We start from the raw sequence: 27,603 nt of genomic DNA, 5'->3' as shown, positions 1-27,603 counted from the left end.
GCTGGCCTCTATCTTTAACTTTTCCTTTACTACTACATTATACAATTAATATATATATTAACTTATTTTATTTTATTTTATTATTATTATAATTGTTATTTGGAAAATATGTGTGTTTTTCTTTTCCCCAAGGACAAAAGGCTTGTGGGCTTGTCTTGGTCTTTTTCTTTTTTTTTTCTAATTAATTGGATAAATAAATGAAAAATGAAATACATGAATTAGGATTTGTCTTTCTAGGGTTTTCAACGGTTGGTTGGTTTGGCTTTGTCCATATAATTCCCAAAGTTTTGTGTCCATTTACATGTTCAACGTTAGTGGTCCATGTTCTACCAAAATTATGACAATATTGTCGCCCAAATATCACTCTTTTTTTCTTTTCTTTTTTTTTTAATACATAATAAGAAAATTTAAAATTTTGAGTTAATTTGAAAACTACCCTCCCGGCAACAATTGGTCATGTCATTGTGATTTAATCATGTTTAGGAAAATGTTATACATCTCTTTAATATATGGTGGGTTTTTTGTTTTAAATAAATGGAGGAGAAAGCTTTGTTCTTTCCGTCTCAAATTATTGAGGGTGTTTAAATTACATGTAGATATATTTCATTATATTTTATTGGTGAAGAATTTTAATTTGATCTTAGTCTAAATAAATTGTGTTTGTCGAAATTATATTTTATTGTTCTTCTCTACGATCTTTCAAACTCTGCAAATCGTGTTGGTCATTATTAGTATTAAAGACGTGACATGTTTTTAATTTACATGACAATGAATGAGTTTCTCCATTTATATATTTGTGTTAGCTTAATTTTAGTCTTAATAGAAAATGTGAGAAAAAAGTGAGTTTTCGGATGATAAATTGCGGATGAATTAATAAGGTTTAATAAAACTGTAGGAACGTCAAAGCGAGCATAGCTTAGCAGTAATTGACATATATCTTCAACCACGAGGTTGTGAGTTTGATCCCCCACCCCCACATGTTGTATATATATATAAAACAAACCGTAGGGACCAAATTTGAAATTTTTTACACTATAGAAATATATGAACCAAATTAGAACCAAAACACTGAAGTACTAACGAGCTTGAATTATTAAGGGTTCGTCTCAAAATTTTATAGAAATTTTGGAAACGCCAAAAATAAGTTTCTTGTTTCTTATTTTCATTTTCAATTTCTAATTTGTTCCAAAACATAAATAAAAATATTATTTTATCATTCTTGAATTCATGGAGGTTGGAGGTCATAGAATTTTATTTTTCTGGATTAAAATGGAGGAAACATAAATAAGAAAGGTTATCAAAGAAGCTCTAATTTAATCTATTTAATTTCTTTCTTTATTTTCCTTTTTTTTTAGTGTTTGAGTTCAACATTTTGCAGGGATGAGATTTCTACTATCGACCTTCGGGATAGTAACAGATGTGTTATTCACATTTCTATGCTACAAAAGCTATTAATGCAGGATTTTAGATGAGGTGACACATTGACTTCGTTCTGAGGTGGATGGCTCGGTAGTCTGGTTGAGCACTTGTATGCAGAAGCTCACACTGGTATAGTGTTTGCCTTGTACACTTTGAAGCTTAAGTTAGAACTTAGCTCGAGTTGATATCAAATCGCTTCAAGATTGTGTACCTTTGTGAAAAGTGGATTAAATCCTTTACAGGAGAGCTTTGAAAAGTGGATCTCCCTGGTCCTCAATGTGTTTGAGCCGAAGTCCAAATTTCCCTAGAAAGATCGCGTGGCATACTCTAATTTTCCTCACCACATTATATTAATATTTATACGAAAGAATAAAAGAGTTGGGCCTAATATTTGTTTATTGTAGTAGAATTTTTTTGTTGATAATGGGGGAGGTGGGGCAATGGAGTATAATTACAAGGCTAGTTGCCTAGCATCTTTGCAGCAAACATAGATGTGACTATTGTTTTCAAAGGAATATCCATCTATGTGTCCACTTTAATGTTTTCCCAAATCTAATGTTCCTGTTTTATTCCAACTTATAAGTCCCCACCAAATTTTTGTACATTTATTTGTCTGTCCTTTTCATTTCAATCATTGTTATCTCTCTCTTCACACATTTTCTAACCCTTTCTTTTCCCTCTCATTGCCCCCCCCCGTCCATTTTCCTATCATTCCCCTTTTGAAAATCAACTCTCAATTTGATACAATTAAGATTGTTCTACTTTTATCTCCCAAAAATATAATTAAAACACATGCTCCTTTTTCACAATTTTAACCTACAAGAATCTACAAATAGAATCTTGCATCGATGTGGTGTTCGACTCAAGTACAATCCGAAACTTAAGTTAGAACTTAGTCTTAACTTAATAAAGTTGTATAAAGATTGCATACGATTGAAATGGTGGAGAATAAACTTTTGGGAAGTACACTCTTACCCTTTTGACGTCTATACTTGGTGTCAGCAGATTTTAACAAGCTGCCCTCCCCAAGACAAATTCAACAGAATTCTTATCGAAGTATCACATGTTAGAGTCGAGTTGGGTTGTCTCTTTCAAATCGGTCAACGTGTGATTACGTCAGTCTCACCTCGTCTTTAACGTAACCGAATTGAAACCTAACCACGAATATGAGTGGTCCTGATGCTACCTATAACAATTAACAACAATAATGAAATAGGATTTGATTCGGATAGGATTCCTCTTGTATCTATTAAATTCACAAAGAAATTACCCGGAGTTATTAATATTTGGTTTGAATAATTTAATGTGTTTATTGTATATATTTGATTAAATGTGATTTTAGAAGAAATAATTGAAATATCGAGGCGGCAATTAAAGGTAGCCTTTTGTTAATTAATGAATGATGAAGGATGGAGTGAATAACGGATATGGGGAGATTATGTAAATATAAAAAGTTGAAGTGGTAATCAGGTAATAATACAAAGATAAACATGCGCACCGATAGATACCCAAAAAAATTGCAATCAAGCCCCACATTCTTTTTTAGTTAATTATTAATGTTACCTAATTACATTGCCATATCATTATCATCCATAATTACGCCCCTACCAAAAAAAAAAAAAAAAAGCAACCATCACTCTCCAAAATTGCACAAGTATTGAACATACATATTTCTTAGGTTTTGACTATATACTAAAATCTCATGTATCTTTGTTTAGTTTGGTCTTTTTAAAGTTTAAAATTTTAATTTAGTCCATAAACTTTACAATGATTATTTTAGTACTTAAACTTGTAAAATATTTATTTTAATTTTTCTATTTTAAATAATAACGACAGTTTTTGAAATTTCAAAATACTTAATTTAGTCCATGAACTTAAACCATTTTGTTTTATCATTGTTATTAAAAAATATATATATTTTTTAAATTAGAAACTAAATTAGATATCTTGAAATTTTAGAAACCTGTACCAAAGAGATATCATAATTTTTTTAACTCAACAAATTCAGGACAAGATATCAAACATTCTACTTTATAAAAAAAAAAACAACAGATATCTTATTCAATTTGCTTCGAAAATGAAGTAGGTACAATAAAATAATTTTGAGAATTTGGCTAGCAAAAGCAAAATTTGGAAGTAAGGTAGGATTTAAACCTGATATTATTAGTCATGAAAGAAAAAGAAATTGGTGTGGATTCCGTAGAGGGAGAGTGATACGGTAATATTATTCTACTTTCGGTGTAGAGAATGAGGCCACGTGGCAGATTTGAGGCCTTAAGATGTTGAGTAAGGAGAGTGAGAAAATTCCAAGAATTTAAGATTATTATTATTATTTATTATTATTTTGAAAACAAATAATTTAAGAAGATTGATTTGTGTGGAATTCCAAGAATAAGAAGAATGTAGTTTATTCCAAAAAAAAAAAAAAAAAAAAAAAAAGAATGGTAACTTTGGCATTCTCACTTAAAGCTACACAACAGACAAAATCAAAACCCCACAACATAGGCTTGGATAGAGATATTTCTTTTTCTTTCTTTCTTTTTCATGGGATTCTAATTTAAACCAAAAATCATAATTAATTCTACTTTTCTTTTTCCTACTCAAAAGTCCATTTTAATCTTCCAACTTTTATAAATAATATATCTATATCTATCTTAAAAGATTTTTTTTAGTATAACAGTATAACATGTGCGATGGGAGGGGACCGATTCACAACCTCTGCTTTGACAAAAGATAAAATGAGATTAAATTTTCTTTTTGAATTTTAGTAATACAGAAATAAAAAATTATGGGGGTTTTCGAAAATATTTAATAACTTGAAAGAAATTTAAATTGTTTTTCGTTTGTTTGTTGTTCCTCCCAAATTCCAGGTTGTAAAGAGCCCACAAAAAAAATACATTGGGCTTTAGGGGCTTTGAGTTGGTCCATCCCGTCTTTTTTCAATGCATAATAATTATATTTGGGCCGCGGCCCGTTTTATTGTTTATTTTCCCCCCATCGGGGCCCCATAATTTCATCTGTTTCAATATTGAGAAGATGTCCCTAATTTTGAGTCCATTCTTCATTCTGTCTTTCATAGCTCGTTCCATTCCAATGAATGGAGAGTAAGATGTAGGATTGACAATCAATGTTCTCTTGGAGAAGAAGAGAGGTAACCTAAGATTCAAAAGCCACTTTATAAAGCCTTCCTCCCTTGAACTCAAAGATAAACCCATTTTTAAATAGGTCTGTACATAAAATTTTGTTAGCGAAAAATTGTTGTATTATTAAATTATTGTTTTATTAACATATTTAGACACACAAGTCAAAACAAGTCATATTCGAGTGGTATTCTCATATATCCAAATATATTAATAAACCCATTTTTATTGACAAATTAGATTTGTGTAAACAAAATAACTTAAAAAAAAAAAAGCAAACGAACAAACGCACACCTCCCAAAATTTTGACTTCCCCTCTTCCCTCACAGTCGTTGTGTTTGAGCTCTGACCCCAAAATTAGGCTGTCGAGTTGGAACTGGAAGGCAATTTTTGACTGAGTATTTTTTTTCTTTTAATATAATTTTTTTTGGTAATATATTCAGCAGATGTACTCACCAGCATTAATTTTAATATTGAACAGAATTCTCGTTGTCCCTCATTAGCATCACATGTATGGTTTTTATATGATTTCTCGTTTTTCTTATAGTTCGTAATCAAGATTAAAAAAACATAAATTTTAATTCCTTTAAAATAATGGTTGTCTGTCGCGTGGATCACGAGGTTAAAAAAAAAAAATACTAAAATTGATGAATTGAAAATGTAAAAACTTATACAAAAAGTCTCATCAAGAATTTTCTTTTCTTTTAAAAATCGGTCAGTGAAATCTGCTAAGGGAAAAGCGGGTTGAACCCGTTTACCCGATCGGGTCGTTTTCGTCAACCACCTTACCAACCACATAACGGCGGTGGTAGGTTGGCGTCAGCCGTCATTGGTGGGTGAATTGAGCCTCTTTATTTATTACCCCCAAAATTTAATATCAACCATTTTCTTCAATCCAATGAAAAACTTTTTTTTTCAATATATTTCCATTAAGAAAAGTTTAATTGATTTGAATGAAGATTAATTGAAAGAGCCTATAATCAATTCGATAGAACTTTTAAAAATTACAAAAAAGAAAAAAACATATCCTTGAACATTTCCCTTTATTTTAAAAATATCAAATATCTTTTAAAAACTATAATACTACCTTCCGCCTATCATAAACGTTTCAGAAAATACTTGTTCAACAAATATCTATAAATATTTTAAACAAAAAATTGACATAAGAATTATGTGACAATTAACATCCAAACCACATTTCCTATCTCTTATTTTCGCCCCATTGTTAAGTGTCACATCGTTCTAAATACTGCCACATCAATTTTTGGTTCAGAATCTTAATCTATGTTTGCTTAAAATATACATTTGAATTAAACTTCTGAAATGATTCTTTTTTAAACAAATGACAAAATTTAGGGTTTTTTTTTTAATCTGGACTTTTAAAGAAAAACACTTGATGTACAATTATGTGTTTATGAAGCATGAATTAAAAATTTCTGGATTTATATAATTTATATTTAGAAATGAATTGTATAAAATTTAATTTATATATTTTGTATATTGTTAAGTTTTCCTTTGTGTAATATTGTTGGATTTGTGGATAATATTCATTGTATTTAATAATTTGATGCTATTCAATCTGGTTGTATTTCATGAACCAATTACTCTAGGAGTGGGCCAAAATTTGAAAAAAAAATCATAAATTAGTGGACGCACCGAAAAGACGGGATAAGACAAGGCGGTGGAAGTTAGTGGCAAAATTGAAAAGTATAATCTAACATGTTAATAGGGTGGGGGCAATTTGTGTTGTGGTAAAAACTTTCGTTCCGCTTTTATTTATTACCAATCACGTAAATAATTAAAAATAATGCAGTCAAATTTTATTTGACCCATATGATTTGAATTTGATTTTAATTTTATCCTTATTGTTTTAAAAATTATGGTGAGATCCATACATCAATCTTATAAACTATTTTTTACCCTCTCAAAAATTCACTCATTTTCTTATATTTTTATCTTAAGATATAAACGTAACCCTATCAATATTTGACATGTAAATAGGTTACGTGTCATGTATTCAAATTATAATTAAAATTTAAAAACTATAAAGATCGAATAAAAAAAAAGTTTAAACTAGATAATAAGTTATAAAAACCAAATTTACCATATAACAAATAAAATAATATATCAATCATTTACGGTGCGATAGTAATAATATATATATATATATATATATATATATTTTTTATTATTATTATTATTATTATTTTTTACGGTGAAATTGAGTGCACCGGAAAGAAATTCGTGGACTGTAAGGTGGACATGTATGCAAACTTAACCAGGTGACACGCTTTGCCATTTGGCTCATAAAAATCATTCTTCTATTATGACGGATTTAACCCTTTACCAAACTAAATTTAAATACAAATTTATTTTTCTATTTTCTTATAGAAGCATTTATGATATGTATACTTTTTACTCTGAATTTTTTATTTTAGTCGAGCGTGTATATTAAAATAAAACGTCAAAATATATAATGGAATTATATATATATATATATTTTTTATAGTAGAATATCTGGGGTGAAAAATCGAACTTACGATCTTTTGATTGAAGATATATGTCAATTACTACTAAGTAATGTTCGTTTTGACATATATATAATAGAATTATGATGTGATGTTAAAAGTAGGAGTATATATTCTAAAAAAGTCTCTACATTTGGAGCTTAAAAATCCATCCCTATAGAATATAAATTAATTTATGAATATATTCATGAATAATTGAAGAGTGGAACACCCATTTACATAAAATAGTAAATAAAATTAAAAACTCAACTCATATGCTCGCTTTACCTAGCTTGAACTTCACATTTTGAGCAAAGCACTAAATGTTTTTAAGATAAGAAAACGAGAGGAGGGAATTTAGATCAATGAAAAGAGATACATGAGCATATTGTGTTTTGAAAAACAAATAGGGAAAAGAAAGGAAACACGAAACTACTTTGTGCTGAACGTTTGATAAATAAGAGATAGAAATGAAAAAGATTATAATTTCTTTTTGAAAATTATGAGTTGTCAAATGTTAAATAGTGGTATACAACCTCACCGATAAGAATGAAGTATTTTCTTTCAAAGAAAATGAGAATTTAATTGTGTTGTGGGTAATAAAATCGACCACCATGCAATTCAACTACCTCCACCTGACATCCACATGCAAGGCATTCGATGAATCATATCTACAAAGGAGGTTGGTACTACCTAACTTGTGGAAGAGGTGGATGTGTGGGATTCAAACTCAAGTCATAGACAGGTGTTATCCAAGTTCATCTTGACCCAGGTTTCAAATGTCGACGTAAATAGATATTTCTAAAAAAAGTTGTAAAACTAAAAAACTCAAAAAAAAAATTATTTAAATTAATAAGTAATCATTTCACTATTTTTAAATAGGTTAAAAATGATAATATAAATATTATATCTATATTAGTGAAATTTTGTTGATATTTTTTATATTTTGTAATTTTTTTTTAAAGATTATGGAAATGGCTATGAATATTGATTACATGATTTTGACAGCAAATTATTAACGTGAGAAACGAAAAGAAAAGCATAAAGTAAAAAAAATTTAGAATAAGGTCAAAATGCGAAATATTGAGATGTGATTTTCCATTTCATCTTCATTCAAACGCATATTTAAACACTGCATCGCTCTGCCTCTCCCTCTCCACCTTGGCCGAATAGCTTCTGTAATGGCCGCTTCCTCTCCACCTAAACCTTCGATCTCCACCATAAATTTACATTCCAATTCTCCAAACAACCCATCTGCTTTCTCAACAAATCGACCCACTCTAAAATTTCGGACCCGTTCGGCATTTCAATCAACAACCCTGCGGACCAAATGGGGGAATCAATCGGGGTCGAGAACAGGATCGGCGGTGGTGCGATGCACGGCGGAGGGGATGGAGAGAAGCATACCATTCGGCCGGAGAGCAATCGGATCCGCCGCCGACGAGCAAGCCGCCGGAATCGGAGTCGGCTTGCCGGAGAGGTTTAAGGTTGTGGCGTTAACCGCATTCGTGATGTGTCTGTGTAATGCGGACAGAGTGGTGATGTCGGTGGCGATTGTTCCTCTCGCTGCCAAATATGGGTGGTCCAGTTCCTTCCTCGGCGTCGTTCAGGTGAGAAAAACCAAAACCCTTCTCTTATTCAACCAATAATAGGCCAAATATTTGTATCGAACCCTATGATTTGATTTCTGAGAACAGGTGGCTGGGATTTGTTTTTTATTGTAATGCTTTTTTGAGGTCTGTGATTTCTGGCCTAATGGGTTGTGGTATTGCGAAAACTGCGGCGACGGAGTTTGGTTGTAAAGTATGAGGATGCGGGCGGCGCGGCAGAAAACGCCGCCACGTTCTTAGAATTTCAGTAACAGGAAGAGGAAGGAGACTGCTTACCGGTTACCCTTACCGACTCTTTCAGTTGTGGTCTGGCCCACAGGAACCTTTCATTTGCCCATTTTGGACCTTCTTTCAATTCTAGGCCCAACCAAACCCCAATAATATAAATGTTATAATTGGGGAGGAAAAGAAAATCAACCCCACCCAACCGAAGTCGGTTTAAATAAATGAAAACTTTGTGGGTTAAATAAGTTAGGGTTGAATTGGAACACTAGAACTTATTATTAATTTAATTTTATCTTTTTAAATTTACAATCTGAACAATTAGGTGGGATCTTTATTCTGAACTTTTGTGGTATCTAACTCACAACTTCTTAGTTGGTCATATACATCAATTACTATTGAGTTATGCTCGTTTTGACTAAGTTTTGGAATTTATTATAAACTTTCAAGCGTGGAGAGCCAAAGTGAGCATAGCTCAGCGGTAATTGGCATATACCTCCAACCATGAGGTTGTGAGTTCGGTCTCCAAAAACTATCTTGTAATCATCTTAAGTTGGCTTAGTGGTCGTTGGGACCAATAAAAAATGTAAAGGATTTGGGGAATGAGCTTAAATCATGGTGGCCACCTATTTAAACGCTAGAAATGCGAGCTTCATGGATAACCAAACCCAATGAGGTTAGGTAATTGTTTAAAAAAACATAAAGTTCATGAATCAAATTTGTAATTTAACTCAAAAAAATTGATTGTATTTTGTTTTTCTTGTGTGTGTGTGTGGATATTTGAAGCTGAATTTAGGGTTGTTTTGTTGAAGTCATCGTTTCTATGGGGATACATATTGTCGTCGGTGGTTGGAGGAGCGTTGGTGGACAGATATGGAGGAAAGCGAGTGATGGCTTGGGGAGTGGCCTTGTGGTCTCTTGCCACTCTTCTTACTCCATTGGCAGCCAACCACTCAACAACCACTCTCTTGGCCGTTCGTGCCTTCTTTGGCCTCGCTGAGGGCGTCGCTATGCCTTCCATGACCACGCTCTTGTCAAGGTCCCAACCATTAAAAAAAAAAAACCATTTTTTCTAATCCGATTTACCACCCCCACTTCAATTCTCCAACTTTAACTTTGAAATTTGGTTGTTTTGTTGAACCAGGTGGTTTCCCAGCCATGAACGAGCCAGTGCAGTTGGTATGTCAATGGCTGGTTTTCATCTTGGCAATGTTGTAGGATTGCTATTGACTCCTGTTATGCTGTCGTCCCTTGGTGTCACTGGTCCCTTCTTGCTATTCTCGTCTCTTGGGCTTCTCTGGCTGATGTCGTGGATTCCTGGTGTTACAAATAACCCGAGACAGAGTCGAAGTATTAGCATAACGGAACTGCGATTGATCGAAGCTGGGAAAGCCGATTCTTCTAGTCGTAATGGCGAGCACCTGCCTCTTAGCTCTCTTCTTTCCAAGTTACCAACGTGGGCTATTATATTTGCCAATATGACTAATAATTGGGTGAGTGATTGTTTGTTTGAATTGAGGAACTGGGAATTTGGATAATGCTGATTCAAATCTTAACTCTTGGAGTTGCTGGTTTGTGTTACAGGGATACTTTGTTCTTCTCTCGTGGATGCCGGTTTATTTCAAGACAGTAAGTAACCACCCGATCATTTAACATGAAAAAGTATTGAAATTAAGTGAAGTTGTAATGAACTTGTCTACTTGTTGGGTTGATGTAGGTGTTTAATGTGAACTTGAAGCAAGCAGCATGGTTTAGCGCCATTCCATGGGGAACAATGGCGGTTTCTGGCTACTTCGCGGGCTCGGTATCAGATGCACTAATCAAAGCAGGCTACCCCGTGACATTAGTCCGGAAGGTCATGCAGGTTTTTGCTCTTTCAAATTCATGGTCTGATTACAATAGTGATACAACAAAATGTATGCAAAACTGTTCTCTGTTGGATCACTAACCAGAGACATTGGTTCTTTCCAACAGTCTATCGGGTTCATCGGACCTGGCTTAGCATTACTTTGTTTAAATTTTGCGACAACGCCAACGGTTGCAGCGGTTTTGTTGACAGTAGCATTGAGCTTGAGCTCGTTCAGCCAAGCCGGCTTTCTCCTCAATATACAAGTATACCTTTTTCTTTGTACCCTTCACAAGTACTGATTGTAAACTGTAATGACTCGACTTCAAACTGATTATCACTCTTCATTTGTTTTTGGTTCAATCAGGACATAGCGCCTCAACATGCAGGATTTCTCCATGGTATGCTTTTTTTTATTCTAAGAAGATAAGAAATTTCTCAGTGAGGAAACTTGGGATCACCAAACTTTTGCTGAACTTGCAGGAATATCAAACTCAGCAGGGACATTAGCAGCAATTATGAGCACAATTGGAACTGGTTATTTTGTACAGTGGCTTGGCTCCTTCCAGGCATTCTTGACTGTTACAGCATTGATTTACTTCATGGCAGCCATTTTCTGGAACGTTTTCGCTACCGGGGAGCGGGTCTTTTAGGCTCATCTGTTTCAAAACCTGAGGAAGAAGAGAAGGAAGAAGAGATTCAGTGGCTGATTTTGTTCGGGGCTCTATACTAATTTAACAAGTAATTCCAATAATTCATAAAAATTAATAAATGAAAATATAATTCATCACTATCAACCTCGAGTTTTCAGATAATGAAATCTTTGCCTAATAACTTCATTTTATATTTTATCAATTAAATTTTTTTCAATGACTAGAGTTGTATAAAAAAGAAAAATGGCTCTTTAGATGTCTATCACATGACAATTTTATTTTATAGTACCAATTTTTAGAACTATATATTTAAAATAACATAAAATTACAATGTTAAGTTAAGAAACGGTAACACGTATCAGACGATTAATTTTCAAATTGCCAACTCCTTTATACTCTACAAAATTCAAGTTAAAAAAATATATAACAATAAAATCTTGAGAATGATGATTTAAAGAAAAGAGAAAAATATCGAAAATTCAAGTTAAAAAAAATATGATAACGATCAAATATTGAGAATGATTATTTAAAGAAAAGAGAAAAATATATCTATAGGTGGTGGCTATACCTTTTAAAATTAGGGTTTATATATAAAAAAGAAAATTTTTCATTTTTCATTTTTTTCCTCATACTTTTAATAATTATATGAATTTTAGAAAAAATTGATTGAAAATTTTCCCTTCTTTTAACAAGAATAATAAGAACAGCATTTACAAAAAATCTGAGAACAAATACGTATTAAATAAAAAATCTGTGACCAAAAGGCCTCAGGCCCGCAAGGATCAGGGGCTGAGGCACGCAGCTACCACTATACCAAGGAAATCAATGTGGACTAACTAGATTTGACCTCCTCCGATCCTGAACTTTCCTTCCCCTAACGGATAACAATTGGGAGGAAGATGATCAGGATCTCACGCGTGGCAGTTGTTGGAACAAATTCAGAATCCAAGAAGTACCTAAAGAAAAAGGAAACTCACCACTCACTAGTGAAAGAGGAGAAAAGATAGTTGAAGGCCTCGAGTCGGAGTCCCAAGCCCCACCCTCGATTCTCGAGATTCATGGGCCGAATCCCCCACTCCGATTAGTTCTTCTTTTTGCCATTTTATTTATATTTTTTCAATTTATTTCATATATATAAAACAAAAATTTGTACACTCCTATGGTTAAAAGAATCTGTCATGTAGTAAATTTAGAATCAGGAATGAGATTCTCTTGCTGTAAGACGTTGAATGTGATTACATGTTTTAATTTTAATAAAAATGAAATGAATTTATAACATGAAATAGTATATTTATCAAAATTTTTATTTATTTAATGTAGTTCTACATTTTAAAGTTTCAAATCAATATTTAAAAATACTCCAAACATCATCATAATAATGTTTTCATAGAATTTTCAACATCCCAAAATGGTTTTAAAAAACAAATCTTCGAACGGTATCTAAGATAAATCAAACAAATGTTTTAAAATTTTGTTCAGAATTATATTCATCTACTACAGTCGTACATTAATCGAGGAAAATGAATATTTCAAAATTTTCAATTGATAGAAAGATCTCGTTCTGAATTTAAATTGCATTCTATATTTTTGTTTTCGTACTCATTTTGGGAATTATGAGAGAGAGAGAAAGAGTGGGCTCAACTATCTACGATCCCAAATTGCCCACAGCAAATCCAATCTGAACCCGCCTTCAAAAAAGATCCAATCTAAACCCTAGATTTGCATTTTGAAAGATCCGAGGCCCAAAACATTTTGCCGACATTTCGCATCATGGATTCAATTCAAAGTTCAAACCTCCGAAAATTTATGGCCTCAAGAGTTTCATAGTCGTACTTATGAATAAGGTTCATAATTTCATTGTTTGCGTTGCGTGTGTGAATTGAACGAGACACCATAACCCACCTTCGATTTTCCCACCAGCACGACGGACCAAGCACTCGGGTCGAATAAATCCATGTAGCTAGAGTTGGGGATTGAAAAAGCTGCGAAAATTTTCCATTGACGAAGTCGAGGAACGATTAGGTTTTCAAGAGCGATCGTCTGAACTCCAATTTCTGACTCTGATTTGAAATTCTTCATCAGGGTTTTTGAAGCCGTAAGAATCAATTTCCGAATTTCAGTTTTCATCTCTAAATTTATGAATTTCAGAAGTTTAGATGAGTTCTGGGTCTTCTACATGAACCAGCACTCCAAACCATCGACGAGACGTTGGCACTTTATCGGAACTCTTTCTGCTATCTTCTTCTTCCTATGCTCGCTACTGTTTAGCTGGTGGTTTCTGTTCTTTGTGCCATTATTTGGGTATGGATTCGCGTGGTACAGCCATTTCTTCGTCGAGGAGAATGTTCCAGCCTCGTTCGGCCATCCATTTTGGTCTCTTCTATGTGATTTCAAGATGTTCGGATTGATGCTTACTGGGAACATGGACAGAGAAATAAAGAGGCTGGGAAAAAGACCTGTGTTGCAGGCGTTCTAATTCTAATGTAAGCTTCTTCTCCATTCTGCCCATCATTTTCTTGTTTGTGGTTCTGAAAGATTTATTCAAGCATGCCTATTGAGAATTTGCTCTATTTTCTTTGGAATGGATTGTATCTGTGCAGTTCTATAGTGGTTTTATGAGTTCAGTAATCGATATTTGTAGTTTCATTCTTTAAAATTGAGGAACAATGAGTTGGTTTTATTAGGAAAATGCTCTATTAACAAGTTTATCTATGGAGGATGGATCGACCAACTCTTCTAAAAGCCATACATGATAGAAGAGAGTCTAATCTATACTTATGCATCACTTGAAGACTATGTCCTAGAATGCATTCTCGAAACTTACTTGATATGGGTCTGTTTTCTTTTGAAGTTTCGGCAGAATCGGTTCATTTATCCTACACCATTTTCTATTGACAACAGTTTAGTTTGTAGCCTGTATCCTATTTTCTAGCTTGAAAATATTGACGTCAAGTCCAGAACTGAAGTCCATTTAATTTGAAGAAACTTTAGTAGCTCTCTTTTTCTGAAAACTTTCATTACTCTGTGAAAGTGTTATTTTCATTAATTGAAATGAAGCTGTACAAGGAAGTCTTTAGAATAGACAACTCGCAGCTACTAAACTGCTTTAACACACTTAACTACAATTTTCAACTAATTAATAACAGTAAACCTAGCTGCTTAACAATACATGGCTAACATTTTCAAACGAAGATTTAAGTAATTCCACTCTCAGCTGCAGAATTTTCCTGATCCCTGCTTCATGAATAAACTGATATGTTCATCATTTTCATCTGACAGAAGTTCGTCTGATAAGGATTACCACATTGTTTTTGCTTCCCTGTTGGAGAATCAACCCACCCCCGGATTGGCTGCTCCAGCCACAGTTCGCCGTTTGAGTCACTTCCCGCAGCTCTGCTATGTGTTGGATGCTTCTTTCGCTGCTTTGGATGGTTTGAAGCCATTTTCTCCTCCTCAAGCTTAGAATTCTCTGCAGAGCAGCATACTCATGTTGGGCTCTGCTTTATTTGGAAAATATAACCAGTTAGCAGAACTGTTTGGAAGGCTCCTTGATGCTCTGTTATGCAATATACTTCCAGATTTGATGCTCAAACTGGCTTACAAACGGCAGTGCATCTAGTGGTATTCTGTAAAAACTGGTATTTATGTTTATGTTGTTCTATGAAGTGCATAAACAAATTTATACTTATTTCTAATATGCTTTTTTTTTTGGAAACCAATTCACAAACAAAAATTTGCGTGATTCTCTTAGATTATTACAAAGTTCGAATGAAACAAAAGTTAGGTATTTAGGAGCCTGCATGCACTTAAGCCAGATGTATTCTAGACTTGGAAAAGTAACAAAAGCTCTGAAATTTTCTATGTGAAAGTTCCCAGATCTGTTCCATTAGAGAATTATGATCACTGCCACTGCGTTACTGATACGTGACAGACAGTACATAGAGACTTACACAAGTCCATCCACATCCACATTCACTATTGTTTTTTTTAGTTAACTTTTTCGGTTTGGATCCTTAGCCCAATGGCAACAATGATGCTACATGTTGCCTGAGGAGGGCCACATGTTAAAAAAAGAAAAATCAATGATTCAAAAAGTATCACCTAATCTTTGAATTGAACCATAAATTTGTTTCAATTGTTAGCAGTTTATTTTAACCAAGTTTGGTACATAATCTCTCTACATTAGTTTGATGAGTATTGAATGAGTATTGATTCTCTTCAATTAATTTCATACCAAACTTGAGTTATGGATACAATCCCAACTCGGCCCTACCATAATTGTTCTCGTTTCTGATTTCTGTAGTCACGGCTTTGATTTCTGTGATAGCTTCTCTCAGATGAGAAGATAGATCCGAGTTTTAATGAAAACCATTCCATAAAATTAGTGAAGACAAATCAGGCAGAGATCAGAATCCTTGAACCCATCACTCATGGGTTCGGATCAGGCTCTGTTCCGCAACAGCCTCCTCGCCCTGTACCTCATCGGACCGCCGACCGCCGTCGCCCTGAGGTTCCTTCAGGCGCCGTACGGGAAGCACAACCGGCCGGGGTGGGGGCCGACTATGTCCGCGCCCTTGGCCTGGTTCCTGATGGAGAGCCCCACCCTGTGGCTCACCCTCCTCCTCTTCCCCTTCGGCGATCACTCCTCCGAGCCCAAGCCGATCCTTCTCATCTCCCCCTTCCTCCTCCACTACCTCCATCGCACCTGCCTCTACCCAATTCGGCTTCTCCGGCAACGGAATTCCGCCGCGGGTTTCCCGGTGGCGGTGGCGCTCATGGCATTCGGGTTCAATGTGCTGAATTCTTACCTGCAAACCAGATCGGTGTCTCACTACAAGAGCTACGAGGGAGACGGGTGGTTTTGGTGGCGGTTTTCCGTTGGGGCGGTGGTTTTTGCGACGGGGATGGGAGTGAATATTTGGTCGGACGGTGTTTTGGTAGGACTGAAGAGGGCCGGCGGCGGGTATAAACTGCCGACGGGAGGGTGGTTTGAGTTGGTGAGTTGCCCTAATTACTTGGGGGAGGTGGTGGAGTGGCTGGGCTGGGCCGTGATGTGCTGGTCCTGGGCCGGGCTTGGGTTTTTCCTTTACACGTGTGCCAACTTGGTGCCTAGGGCACGTGCGAACCACACGTGGTATCTGAACAAGTTTGGGGAGGATTATCCCACGACTAGGAAGGCCATTATTCCCTTCTTGTATTGAGAATGTACCAAAGTGGGAATTAAAATACCCCTGTAAAATTTTATATTATATCTATATGGAAATTTAAAGAAAATTTCTCTTCTTTTGACCTATTACTTTAAATTTATATTTGATTCAATTATCGATTAATTTTAATTTAGTCTTTAAAATTTAAAAAGTTTAAATTTGGTTTATATGGTTCAGTCTAGCTTTGTAAATAGTTCATAATACCTACTCAAAATTTACTTATTTATTTTTAGTTTGTATTTAATTTAAAACGAACGCAGTTAGCTAACTCGATAAATCAAAGTAAAAACATTAATTTTTACCATGCATTTTCCATTTTTTAGTTCAAACAACACCTGAAATTTAAACTCCTAGCCATCCCATAAGACAATAACTTGAAACAAAAAAGAAGGTTTAGACCAAATTATATCGGTTAAGTTAAAAGCATTGAGACTAAATTGAAATTAAGTTCTAGATAGATAAAATTGAAACGATTAGAATTATCAGATCAAACCGTAAATATTAACTTTAATTTTTATAATTAATATTGAAAATGAAATAGTATTTTGTATAATTCCGTAAAATATCATGTCAAATTTTATATTTTTACCGTCTTGAAATTTTAATTTTTTTAGTACAACATGCGGAGATGAAGTTCGAATCAACAAAATTTTAATCGGGTATATGTATTTTATTTTAACTAGTTTATCCATGTTAAAAAATTTTATTATCTTAATTTAGGGGTTTTCCCATTAAAAATAAAATGTGGAAGAGTGTGGAGTTGCACTTAAATATTTGAAATTCAATTGGTCTAAACGGGCACTCAACGTTTTAGGATCAGGTGGCTGTCCCGTGAAATTAAAGTATAGGCTAAGTTGGCTCGGATGATGAATAGGAAAAAAAAAAACTTAAAATGCCAAAAATATGCACAGTGTGATTTAACTAAAAAAAATGTTCGGTAAAGAAAAAAAAAATCAATTTATCCTAATAGTTCAGGCGGGCACCGGACCGGCCACTATCTTCTGTCTTCTCCATGGATAATATGGCGGAGAAGCCTCAAGATGGTGAGCTTCGCTTTCTTCTTCCTTCTTATGGTTGCTATTCTCTTTCTTTATCTGCCTGTATTCGCTGTTTCCATTTTAAGTTTATTGTCTGCTTTTTCTGTTTGTTTGTTCATCTTGTAGTGGCAATTCTTGAGCAATTGAAACAGGGAATTGCTCGATTTGAGCTCGTGTCTTCGCCTGTAAGTTCAATTTCATCTTCGGAATCAGTTACTCGTTCTTTCCCTTTTTCTCTGAATGGCGGTCACCCACTCTTTGCTAAGATTGGACCAGTGCTGTAAGTTCATTTATTCTTGGGGAGAGTTTTTGGACTCCGTTGTTTTCCGAAGTCATGAATTGCTGCTATTTTTACGGGCAGTGGATCGCCAGCATTGAGGAAAGCTGAGCACTATACGGTCCAAAAAGTTACTGGAGATGGGCGCTGTCTCTTCCGTGCGCTTGTAACTTCCCCTCACTAATTTATCTCCGTTGTTTTGTTCAACTTCAACTTGTTTTGCGATTGAATCTGTTTATTCTAATTCACATTTCAAATGATCTCATGGTGGATTTAATTTGCTTCAATTTCTTTTTAACCTCCTTGGCTTCACCATTTTGAAACCTATAGTTGTTTCTATACAACACCTGTATCTCTTATCTTGCTTTCAGTTGTAGAGACAGTACTTCCTTGGCTTCTAAACTAACTTCCTTTGAACAAAATCAGGCCAAAGGAATGGCTTCCAACAGGGGGATTCCTCTTCGTCCATTTGAGGAGAAAAATGATGCAGGTAATCCCTGATATATATCACCTTCTAATTGTAGACATTTAGCCCTGGATAATTGAGTGTGGAACATATTCTTCACCTTGATTGAACAAGTGGAAAGATTGTGCAAATATTCTCTTTACTATATCAATCAAATATTTTGGGTAGGTGCTCCAATGGCCTATTATGCATGCCTTGAACATCAAATCTGAAGGTTAGAAAGATTTTTATATTGGATTTGATGGTTAGTGTGTTTTTGTGCAATTCACACTCGTTACCTTGATGAGTGAGTTGTAGCACAAAAATATAATATATTGACCTTATTACTTGAACAACAGAAGACGTATGGGACCGTGAGCATCTCTCCTATTACTAATAGGTTTTCAAGTTCTTTCAGAATCATATATGATTGTACTGCTCAGGAGGTTACGTTTGATTGACCTAAAGTTCAAATTTTCTTTTATGATTGTACTATTGGTGTCCTTTTATCACTCTTGAGTTACCATAGTGCTTACTTTACAATTTGAAGGATATTTTTATGTTCTTACTCACGTGGATCAGATTCAAGATTCTGACCACTTTTAATTTGGTGGTTTGTGAAGTGATCACAAAAATTTTACTCAAAAGTCAAAACTAATTAAATAGTCCTTGGCAAAAAAAAAAAAAAAAAAAGGTTCATGAAAAAAGTTCTACTTAATTATAGTTAATAGCATTTGGTTTGTGCTAATTTTATCATGTAACTCATAAGCGTAGCTGAAAGTTGATGCTGGTGGATTAAAAATGCAGATGATCTACGCATGGCTGTGAAAGAAGTTATTTGTGATAATGGCAAAGAAAGACGGCAGTATGAAGCAGCCCTCATTGCAATTACTGTGGAGGAGTCTTTAGAACGGTTAGTTTGTTTCCCTTTTACTTTTCATTCTTGATGGTTATGTGAAGTTATCATTTTAGCTTAGCGTTTTCCTCATGCCCTTTGTGGGTCTGATGAGAAACTTTTAAAAGTAATTTTCAGTTACTGTCAACGAATTCAAAGACCTGACTTCTGGGGAGGAGAGTCGGAGCTATTGGTTAGTTCTCTTCCAGTGCATCTTCACAAGCTATACCCAGAAATTTATTTATCTATTGTACATGTGTGCATATGTGGAGTGTTCCCTTGTTAGCATCACGTAATGAATCCACGATCTTTAATCTCCATCAGGTGTTGTCAAAGCTCTGCAAGCAACCAATCATTGTCTACATACCAGAGCATGAGGTATACTTTCCTCCTTAGGAGTCCATACACAAGTTGGTTTGAGAACCGAGCATGAATGTATTTTCTGAGTTGTCTTGGGCAATTAACAGAGTAGAAAGAACATGGTTAGCTGGTGTTTCCCCTTTTAGCTTCAAGAATCCATTTGGCTAAAGAAGACACATTCTCCAGTTCACTCCCATTTTATCGATTTGTAGCTATCAAAGATTGAAATCCTGATTAATTCCTAATATTGTTTGCAGCACGCAATAGGTTGGCGAGGTTCTAGCTTCATTCCTATAGCAGAATATGGGGCGGAGTTCAAGGGTGGAGTAGGAAAACCCAAGAAACCTGTGAGGTTGCTGTACAGTAGTAGGAACCACTACGATCTACTTGTTTGAGAATCTAATTTTAAAGCAATCCCATTTACTTGCTATCTAAAGTTAACAAAAGAAACTGAGAGATGCTTGAAAGAGCTTGTATCTCGACAGAGATCGGTAGGAGAAGGAGAATCCCAATAACAGAACGGCCGAAGCTCTCTTCTTGGATGATCAATGGCTGGTAAATTTCCAATTGTCTGTGCTGTATCTTTTTTAATCTAAATTTTGTTGTAAGCTGTTGAACTGCGAGTTAAAGCATAAAGGTCAGTTATAAATAACAATTGAAGCTTCAAAAGTTTCAGTAGTGTTCCTAAACTTGATTGTTTTAAACATGTTCTTGGGGCTATTTCATGTGATGGGATATGTTATGCCTCAACCTTAGCTTACTGGCATCCTTAAATGCTTGGCTATGGCTATGAATATGATAGCTTATGCTGTCCTATTTTCCTTTATCTTTGCACCATATTATGCTTACAAGAAGAAGATAAAGTTCAGAGTTGGATGTGACAGTCACAGAGAAAATGATAAAACTTCAAAAATTTTAAAGGCGTGTAAATTTGCTAGTTGAAAATGTATGTAGAGGCCCATGGGTTTCTCTTTTCTCCAACCCTCGTTGATGCATCCAACTCAATGCTTATGATGACCAAGATAAATTTTCATTGTCTGGTAACGTACCTATTATTTGTAATAAATAAAAAAATATAATTACTTTGGATAACTATTTTTTGTTTATTGTTCTTTATTTTTTATTGAAAAAATAAATAAATGAAAACATTTTGGGTAATAAATAATTTCTTATTTCTCATTCAAACTGTTAAAATAAAAAAGTTAATTTTGTATATGAGAATTAATTTTTTAATGTTATACTAATTTTTTAATGTTTAGTTTGCATTTTATGAGTCAAGAATATAAGATAATGCTTTTATTTATGCTTTGGAAAAGATTGGAAATGAGAACCATAAATTAAAAAAAAAAGATTTTGATATTACTTATATTTCTCAAAAACTAATAATAAGAAACGAACGGACACTTGATTAATTGAGCTTAAAACAAAAAAAAAAAAGAAAGTGAGAGAACTCTATTTTCTAAAATATAAATGAGTCCAAATTTATTGTCTATTATAAAACACTACATCATACAAATTTAAATACAACTTTCACCTAAATAACGATTTAGTGGCATTTAATTTGAAAATATTTAGTTTTTGTATTTTCACTCTACTTTTTTTTTTTTTAATTTAAGGAGTAGATTCGAGTATTTGTAAATGTGCCAAAATAAAACTATATTTACGAACAAATCTGCACACGCGTGAAACAGTTTAATAACACGTGGCGAATTTCAACTTCGAATCCATCATAGATTATAGAAACTGAGAGAAAGGGCAAAAGATTCATTTCCATTTGCTCTCTCTACTTGCGGCATTTTGTTCGAGAGAGCATACCACCAGAAGTTAGACGCAGATTCTAGGGTTTTATTTCTCTCTTTCCGTTTCGTCTTCCAGGTTACAATTGGAACCTTATGGAGGGGGCCAGCAATGGAGGCATGTTGTACCATGAGGTTCAAGAGTCCAAGCTCTGCGCCGTCCATTGTGTCAACACCGTCTTGCAGGGTCCCTTCTTCTCCGAATTCGATTTGGCTGCTCTCGCTTCCGATCTTGACCGAAAAGAACGCCAGATGATGCTCGGCGGATCCACCACTGGTGATTTCCTCTCCGAGGAGTCTCACAATGTCTCCTTGGACGGTGACTTTAGTATCCAGGTTCGTTTCTTTCTTTCCCTCTGCCTCCTTCTACAGGCTAATTTAGGGAAAGTGAATACATCTCGAATCATGTAATTATGGTCTTAACTCACCACACCTATGATCGACTTACTCTTCTATGCAACTTTTTCATTCTAGTTAAAATTCCATTTATCTAGTGAATATATTACTCGAATTCCGAATGTTATTGAATATTTTGAATTGCATTCACGAGCAGTGTTAAACAGACATATCCAACATTTTTCGTAAAGCGGTTGAATTGCGATGCTGATGTGCCAGTTGTGTAATCTGTTAACAATAGAAATAGAAAATGTAAAGAACTTAACTGTTGTAAGCCACTGTGTAGTAGTTACAGTCATTATGAGCCATTGTGTTATGGTAATAGCTGGCAGCTGTTATTGTTTTGAATTTTAAAAGAACTGATACTATGACTTGTAATGATATGGGAACTCAATGGTACATAGCTGTATCCATAATGATCATTTCTAGACAATGCTATCCACTTGCAAAAACCTTAAAGCTACTATTCTCCTTTGTCCCAATGTCATCTACCTGAGTTGTCCCAATCTCATCTACCTGAGACCTGAGGTATTAGTAATGAGTAGTGATGCAAAATTTGAATAACATTGCAATGCAAGACCTTTCTGACAATACTTGCTACTACTGTACCTGATAAATATATCGAAGTTTGTTGGTGATTTATCCAAGTGATATCAGTCTTTTTTTCTTCCTGTATGCTATGCTTCAACCATGAAATTTTGAAGAATGGGGTCACATTTAACTAATTACTGTGAATTAGAATCAACCACATGGTGTGTGTGTGTGTGTGTTGTGGCGAGGGCTTTGTGCATAGCTATTGCAGAAGTGGTTTACCTCTGATCTCTTAATTAATGAACTCACCTTGAATTGGCATACGGGACGGTTAGAGCTTGCTACAGAGACTTCTGACTAGTAAGTGGTCATAAATAAAGAGGGGGAAGTGAGGGAGCAGATAAGGATGGAGTGAGTATCCAAAGTAGATTGTAAGTGAGAAAACTGAATAGTAAGGACAGGGCTCTTGAATTTCTTTCCAAATCTTGTAATCCTTCCCTTTTCTTAATATTAATATCCTTTTCTTCCTATCAACTACCCGGTAAGGCAGATTGCTTATTAATCTTGTTCTTGAGAAAATACTGGCCCTGTGAACCCTGAGAACAGGACGTAGGGAGGTTTGTCTTACCAAATGTGTGCTTCTGGTATAATTTATTATTCTCAAACTAGGTGTTGAAGCTGGCTCATATTAGGTTTTGTGGAGATTAGGCTGTTTGGATACTCAGATTTAGCACAGTGAATACAAAATCTACCAGAAGTTTTGGCCTTTTTTTTTTTTTTTTTTTTGTGGGTGGAGAGGGGGAGGGCACTAAAGTTTTGAAGTAAAACAGTGAAGTATTTAGAGGAATTGGAGTTCAATTTTTCTAAAGCAGTTTCTCTTCTGTGTGTATATAAGCAAAACATAGTACCTGTCGAGATGTTCTGATTTGTTTAAACCATCATATATTTGCTTGCAGGTCTTACAAAAGGCTTTGGAGGTATGGGATCTCCAAGTCATTCCTCTCAACTCACCAGTTGCTGAACCTGCACAGATCGACCCTGAACTGGAGAATGCATTTATATGTCATTTGCAAGACCATTGGTTCTGTATTAGGAAAGTGAATGGGGAGTGGTACAATTTTGATAGTCTATACGCAGCTCCACAGCATCTTTCTAAGTTTTACCTTTCAGCCTACTTGGACTCTCTAAAGGGCTTTGGTTGGAGCATTTTTCTTGTGAGGGGTAACTTCCCGAAGGATTTTCCCATCTCATCCTCCGAAGCATCTAATGGTTACGGTCAGTGGCTTTCCCCTGAGGATGCTGAGAGGATAACCAAATCCTGCAACTCTACACAAGCTCCACCACAAAGAATAAACTGGACGGAGCAGCAAGATACATTTCTTTCATCCGGAGAAGCAGAAATGCTTATGGACATGGAAGATGAGGAGTTGAAGGCTGCAATAGCTGCTAGCCTTATGGATTCCTCAGCAGGAGCTGCCAACTCCCAAAATGAACCTGCAGCTTCCACCCAACAAGCTGCCTCCCCCCAGAACATACCTGTTGTTTCCCTTGAACCTGCCAACTCCCAAGATGTACCTGCAGTTTCCCCAAAAGCTGCCATCCCCCAAGATGTACCTGCAGATCCCACCAAATCTGCCTCCCCCAAAAACGACATACCTGTTGTTTCCCCTGAAGCTGCCACCTCCCAGGATGTAAATGCAGTTTCCCCTGATGTTGCCACCACCCAAGATGTTGGGGCAGTTTCCCCTGATGTTGCCACCACCCAAGATGTTGGGGCAGTTTCAACCAAAGCTGCCATTTCCAGTAATGAACCTGCAGTCTCCACCCAAGTTGCCGCCCATCAAAACGAATCTGGGGTCAGTCAAGATGCTGCCTTTCTTGAAAGTGTAGCTGCAGATGCTGCAGAATGTGCTGTTTCCAGCCCTCGAAAGAAAATCAGTCGTACTACGAATTAGAAAAGTGCGTGAGGAAGAGTATTTTTGTGCCTGCTATTTGATTATTGGTTGAAGAATGATGTACGGGATTGGCACGTTAACCATAGAAGAGAGTGCAGGAGAGAAGAGAAGAGGGAACCCCGATCCTTGTTGAGGTTTAGCTAGTCGATGTCGAATCCATATGCTTTTTTACAGTCGTTCTGTGCAGTGTAACTATTTTTACTTTACTTTTTCAATTTTCAGATTGATACTGTATAAACTTTCAGAAATAAGCCGTCTGGCTCGGCCTCTGGATTGTCACAAATGTTCGATTAATGAGATGCATTTGTCTTAGCAATTATTTCCAAGGATCTAATTAACAACTTTAACTTTAATTTACTTTGTGTTCCAGATTGACACTGAACGATCCCCTTCATTCCTTTAGGCAAGTTCAAAAAATCTGATGATCTGAATTCATTTGGGTTGGTTGGGTTAAACATAAATAGATTTCAACATAACTCGTTTAAAATATTTTGTGATTAGGTTAGGTTGAGTCTATCATTCAACTAAAATAAATTGAATTTAATAAATTTGCGGTCCAAATAATTAGGTTGCATCAAAAAAGTTCCTTGGGTTAGCTCATGAGATGACTGCAAGAATTTTTGCAAACTCGAAATTTGTTAATGGACTGCTGTTTTATGAAAGGTAAATTCTTATGGGGTCCAGCCAAAATAAGAAAAAAGTTTAATCTTTTAATGTCCATGTGCAATAATTTAATTTATCAGAGGCCAATACAAAGAGTAACCTTTTATGACAAAAGAAATGAAAAATAAAGAAATGGAAGAGTACCCTCTCCCCCCGTCCTCTCTAACCAGTAACCAGTAAAAAAAAGAAAGAAAAGGAAATCAATTTCAATACCAATTCTAATGGGCAATGAAGGAGGAGGAGAAGACTAAAAAGGAATGAGGGGAATGACACTTTTGACCTGGCAGGTGGCCCAAGCACCAATTCTTACCATTGCAACTAGTCTTCTGTTAGGACTCGAGGAAACGAAAAAGGTAACAGAGGGTGGACAACAAAAAAAGCTAAGCACAACCCCTGTTTTCCCTTTTCTCTTGGCTGGCTGCTTCAGAATCAGAGCTCTCTGTTTTTGTTTGTGTTTCTTTAGGGTATTTTGAAAGCTCAACTGGAATCGAGATCCTCCCTTTACAGTTCTTTTGATGGGTTCCTCGAATCGTTTATTTAGTAGGCAGCGAACTCTTCATGAAATTATTGGCGGAGGTCTTGGTATGTCAAGATCTTCTCATTTCTGGGTTTGTTTTATTGTTCTTCTTCATGGATCCTCTTTTGATTTCTATCCGATTACTCTGTTTCAGTCCTCTTTTGACTGCGGTATTGAATTGCGAAGCATCGATGAACCATTTTATTCTGTTTTCCATTGCTAATGCGGTGTATTCTTGAATTGCTGGAAGTTTTATGTGGGTTCTGAAATTTACTGATGCCATTAGAGTTCTAGGATACTTGCGCCTAAAAGTTAATTAAGATTGCGTTTATGATCCAATAAGTATTTTAGGATTGGGTTTAACTGTTAGTTTTCAATCTGATGATCAGTTGCAGATGTAATACTATGGAGGCGAAAGAATCTGACTGTGGGGATACTGTTACTAATGCTGGCAACTTGGCTGGTGTTTGAGAGATGTGGTTACACCTTGTTGTCTTTAATTTCCAGCGTTCTACTTCTTCTTGTTACCATTCTCTTTCTCTGGGCCAAATCTGCCTCCATTCTCAATAGGTAACGAATCAGAGATTGCCTCATGACTTGCCTGTTATAAACCATCTCTTCAACTTGAATATCACTGAAGAATGATAAACTGATATATAAGTTTGAGAATGCATGATCTTTTAATGGATGGAGGCATTTCTCTTGTGAAATTGACCATATTCTTGATTGATTATGATCCCCTAGTTCCAATTCTCTAGTTTCTAAACAACATGATTTGTAAATGTGTCCTCAATTTCTTTTACATTTGATTAACCTTTCTGGGATGTATACTTATATGTATTTCATGTCAATGTGCACTTAGAGTTCCAATCGCTTAGTGTTTTGTTGTTTTAGATATAAGAGATATGTAAATGCATTTGGGAAAGATGATGGACATCTGTGGCACTATATGGTGATGTATCAATATTGTTTGCGAATCTGCACATGTTTTTCCAAGCCAAACAAGCTAGAGATGCAACTGTTCAGTAGTTTTCAAGCATTCTAAAATTACCGATGCATAATATAGTATGCTCGACTGCTGTCTCCTGAGTTCTGAACTTTGCTGCATTTTGGAAGTAGAAACTATCGATCTTTTGACATTCTCAATTTTCTCATTGTATCGATACCAAGCTTTGTTATTTCCTGGTTAATTAAGTGTAGCTTCACTTTTATGTACTTGGAACAAGATTAGCTTCTGAATGTGCTACCTTTCCTTTGAACAGACCAGCACCACCTCTTCCCGAGTTACATCTCTCAGAAGATATGGTAAATGAAGCTGCAACTTTTATTCGTTCGCGTGTGAATACTCTGCTGTCTGTTTCCCAAGATATAGCCATGGGTAAAGACCCCAGATTATTCTTCAAAGTAGCTGCTTGCCTGTGGCTGATTTCATTTATCAGTGGCTTGACTGATCTTCTCACCTTGGGTTACACTAGTAAGTTCGAATCTTCAGTTTACTTGTCACTAGTTTGGTAATTCTTTCTGTAATGCTCAAACAGAGATAAAAAATGGGGCGATGATCGATTTCATGGTCGTTATTTTCCCAATGACAGGCCTTTTCCTTGTGCTTACGATTCCCGCGCTGTATGAGAAGTATGAAGATTATGTAGATAGGCATGTCATATTGATCTACAGAAGATTGCATCAATTCTATGTGAAATTGGACGAGAAGCGTGTTCTCACGTACCAACAATGGATTTTGGAGAAAGAAAAACTGAGCTGATCAGTGATCTCTCTTGTTGATGGCTGGCTCTCTCGCTCTTTCTTCTGGTTTCTTTTTGAATGTTTTATGGTGTTCTTTCAACCCCAAGGGTGGAGTTGACAGAAGCGTGGGGGATGATTGTATTTTGTTCATAACTTTGTTTTCAAATTCTCTAATTCCTGCTAGAGAAATGTATTTAGAAACGGCATGTTACGAATTTTGAATTAATTTTTCATTAGTGGGTGATTGGGGGTTGACAGGCAAGTTGATCATATATTTATATATACTATACAGCCAAAGCAGCAGCTATAATTGATGTTTCCTTAGCCTTACCATCAATGTCATATGTGATGGTAAATACAATTATATGTTCAATTCCTAATGTA

The 27,603-nt window shown here is 35.4% G+C and overlaps 6 protein-coding genes across 9 annotated transcripts; all 6 read left to right on the top strand.

Moving 5' to 3' along the window:
- Positions 1 to 8,187: 8,187 nt before the first annotated feature.
- On the top strand, positions 8,188 to 11,588 carry PHT4;2 (phosphate transporter 4;2). Of its 2 annotated transcripts, none has more exons than XM_022289801.2 (8): positions 8,188 to 8,676; positions 9,711 to 9,937; positions 10,043 to 10,391; positions 10,483 to 10,527; positions 10,616 to 10,753; positions 10,873 to 11,010; positions 11,112 to 11,145; positions 11,228 to 11,588. In XM_022289801.2, exons 1-8 carry the CDS (start codon positions 8,248 to 8,250, stop codon positions 11,395 to 11,397), a joined length of 1,530 nt encoding a protein of 509 aa, XP_022145493.1. In that variant the 5' UTR covers positions 8,188 to 8,247; the 3' UTR covers positions 11,398 to 11,588. The 2 variants fall into 2 exon arrangements, with proteins under 2 accessions (XP_022145493.1, XP_022145491.1); XM_022289799.2 differs by having other exon boundaries at positions 8,190 to 8,676; positions 10,616 to 10,762.
- Positions 11,589 to 13,103: 1,515 nt separating this feature from the next.
- Positions 13,104 to 15,085, top strand: LOC111015066 (transmembrane protein (DUF962)). Of its 2 annotated transcripts, none has more exons than XM_022289981.2 (2): positions 13,104 to 13,880; positions 14,680 to 15,085. In XM_022289981.2, the coding sequence occupies exon 1, from the start codon at positions 13,535 to 13,537 to the stop codon at positions 13,871 to 13,873; it is 339 nt and encodes a 112-aa protein (XP_022145673.1). In that variant the 5' UTR covers positions 13,104 to 13,534; the 3' UTR covers positions 13,874 to 13,880; positions 14,680 to 15,085. The 2 variants fall into 2 exon arrangements, with proteins under 2 accessions (XP_022145673.1, XP_022145672.1); XM_022289980.2 differs by having other exon boundaries at positions 13,130 to 13,880; positions 14,677 to 15,085.
- A 150-nt stretch (positions 15,086 to 15,235) lies between these two features.
- On the top strand, positions 15,236 to 16,680 carry DET2 (3-oxo-5-alpha-steroid 4-dehydrogenase family protein). The gene has a single exon (XM_022289979.2). It carries the CDS (start codon positions 15,828 to 15,830, stop codon positions 16,596 to 16,598), a length of 771 nt encoding a protein of 256 aa, XP_022145671.1. The 5' UTR covers positions 15,236 to 15,827; the 3' UTR covers positions 16,599 to 16,680.
- Positions 16,681 to 17,498: 818 nt separating this feature from the next.
- Positions 17,499 to 20,307, top strand: LOC111014940 (Cysteine proteinases superfamily protein). Its single transcript, XM_022289813.2, has 8 exons — positions 17,499 to 17,647; positions 17,768 to 17,921; positions 18,003 to 18,084; positions 18,345 to 18,408; positions 19,171 to 19,276; positions 19,397 to 19,451; positions 19,583 to 19,636; positions 19,876 to 20,307. Exons 1-8 carry the CDS (start codon positions 17,617 to 17,619, stop codon positions 20,011 to 20,013), a joined length of 684 nt encoding a protein of 227 aa, XP_022145505.1. The 5' UTR covers positions 17,499 to 17,616; the 3' UTR covers positions 20,014 to 20,307.
- Positions 20,308 to 21,380: 1,073 nt separating this feature from the next.
- LOC111015079 (Josephin family protein) lies at positions 21,381 to 24,615 on the top strand. Its single transcript, XM_022289993.2, has 2 exons — positions 21,381 to 21,750; positions 23,298 to 24,615. Exons 1-2 carry the CDS (start codon positions 21,511 to 21,513, stop codon positions 24,294 to 24,296), a joined length of 1,239 nt encoding a protein of 412 aa, XP_022145685.2. The 5' UTR covers positions 21,381 to 21,510; the 3' UTR covers positions 24,297 to 24,615.
- Positions 24,616 to 25,154: 539 nt separating this feature from the next.
- Positions 25,155 to 27,481, top strand: LOC111015006 (Reticulon family protein). 2 transcript variants are annotated; one of them, XM_022289906.2, is made up of 5 exons: positions 25,155 to 25,312; positions 25,423 to 25,541; positions 25,866 to 26,046; positions 26,739 to 26,950; positions 27,069 to 27,481. In XM_022289906.2, exons 2-5 carry the CDS (start codon positions 25,475 to 25,477, stop codon positions 27,236 to 27,238), a joined length of 630 nt encoding a protein of 209 aa, XP_022145598.1. In that variant the 5' UTR covers positions 25,155 to 25,312; positions 25,423 to 25,474; the 3' UTR covers positions 27,239 to 27,481. The 2 variants fall into 2 exon arrangements, with proteins under 2 accessions (XP_022145598.1, XP_022145597.1); XM_022289905.2 differs by lacking the exon at positions 25,155 to 25,312 and having other exon boundaries at positions 25,319 to 25,541.
- Positions 27,482 to 27,603: the final 122 nt, after the last annotated feature.

Source organism: Momordica charantia (genome assembly GCF_013281855.1).
Source record: "Momordica charantia cultivar OHB3-1 chromosome 5 unlocalized genomic scaffold, Mcharantia_2.0 BLBB01000005.1, whole genome shotgun sequence".
Classification (NCBI taxonomy): domain Eukaryota; kingdom Viridiplantae; phylum Streptophyta; class Magnoliopsida; order Cucurbitales; family Cucurbitaceae; genus Momordica; species Momordica charantia.
Note: the sequence above shows the minus strand (reverse complement) of the source record. Positions and strands in the feature narration are given on the sequence as shown.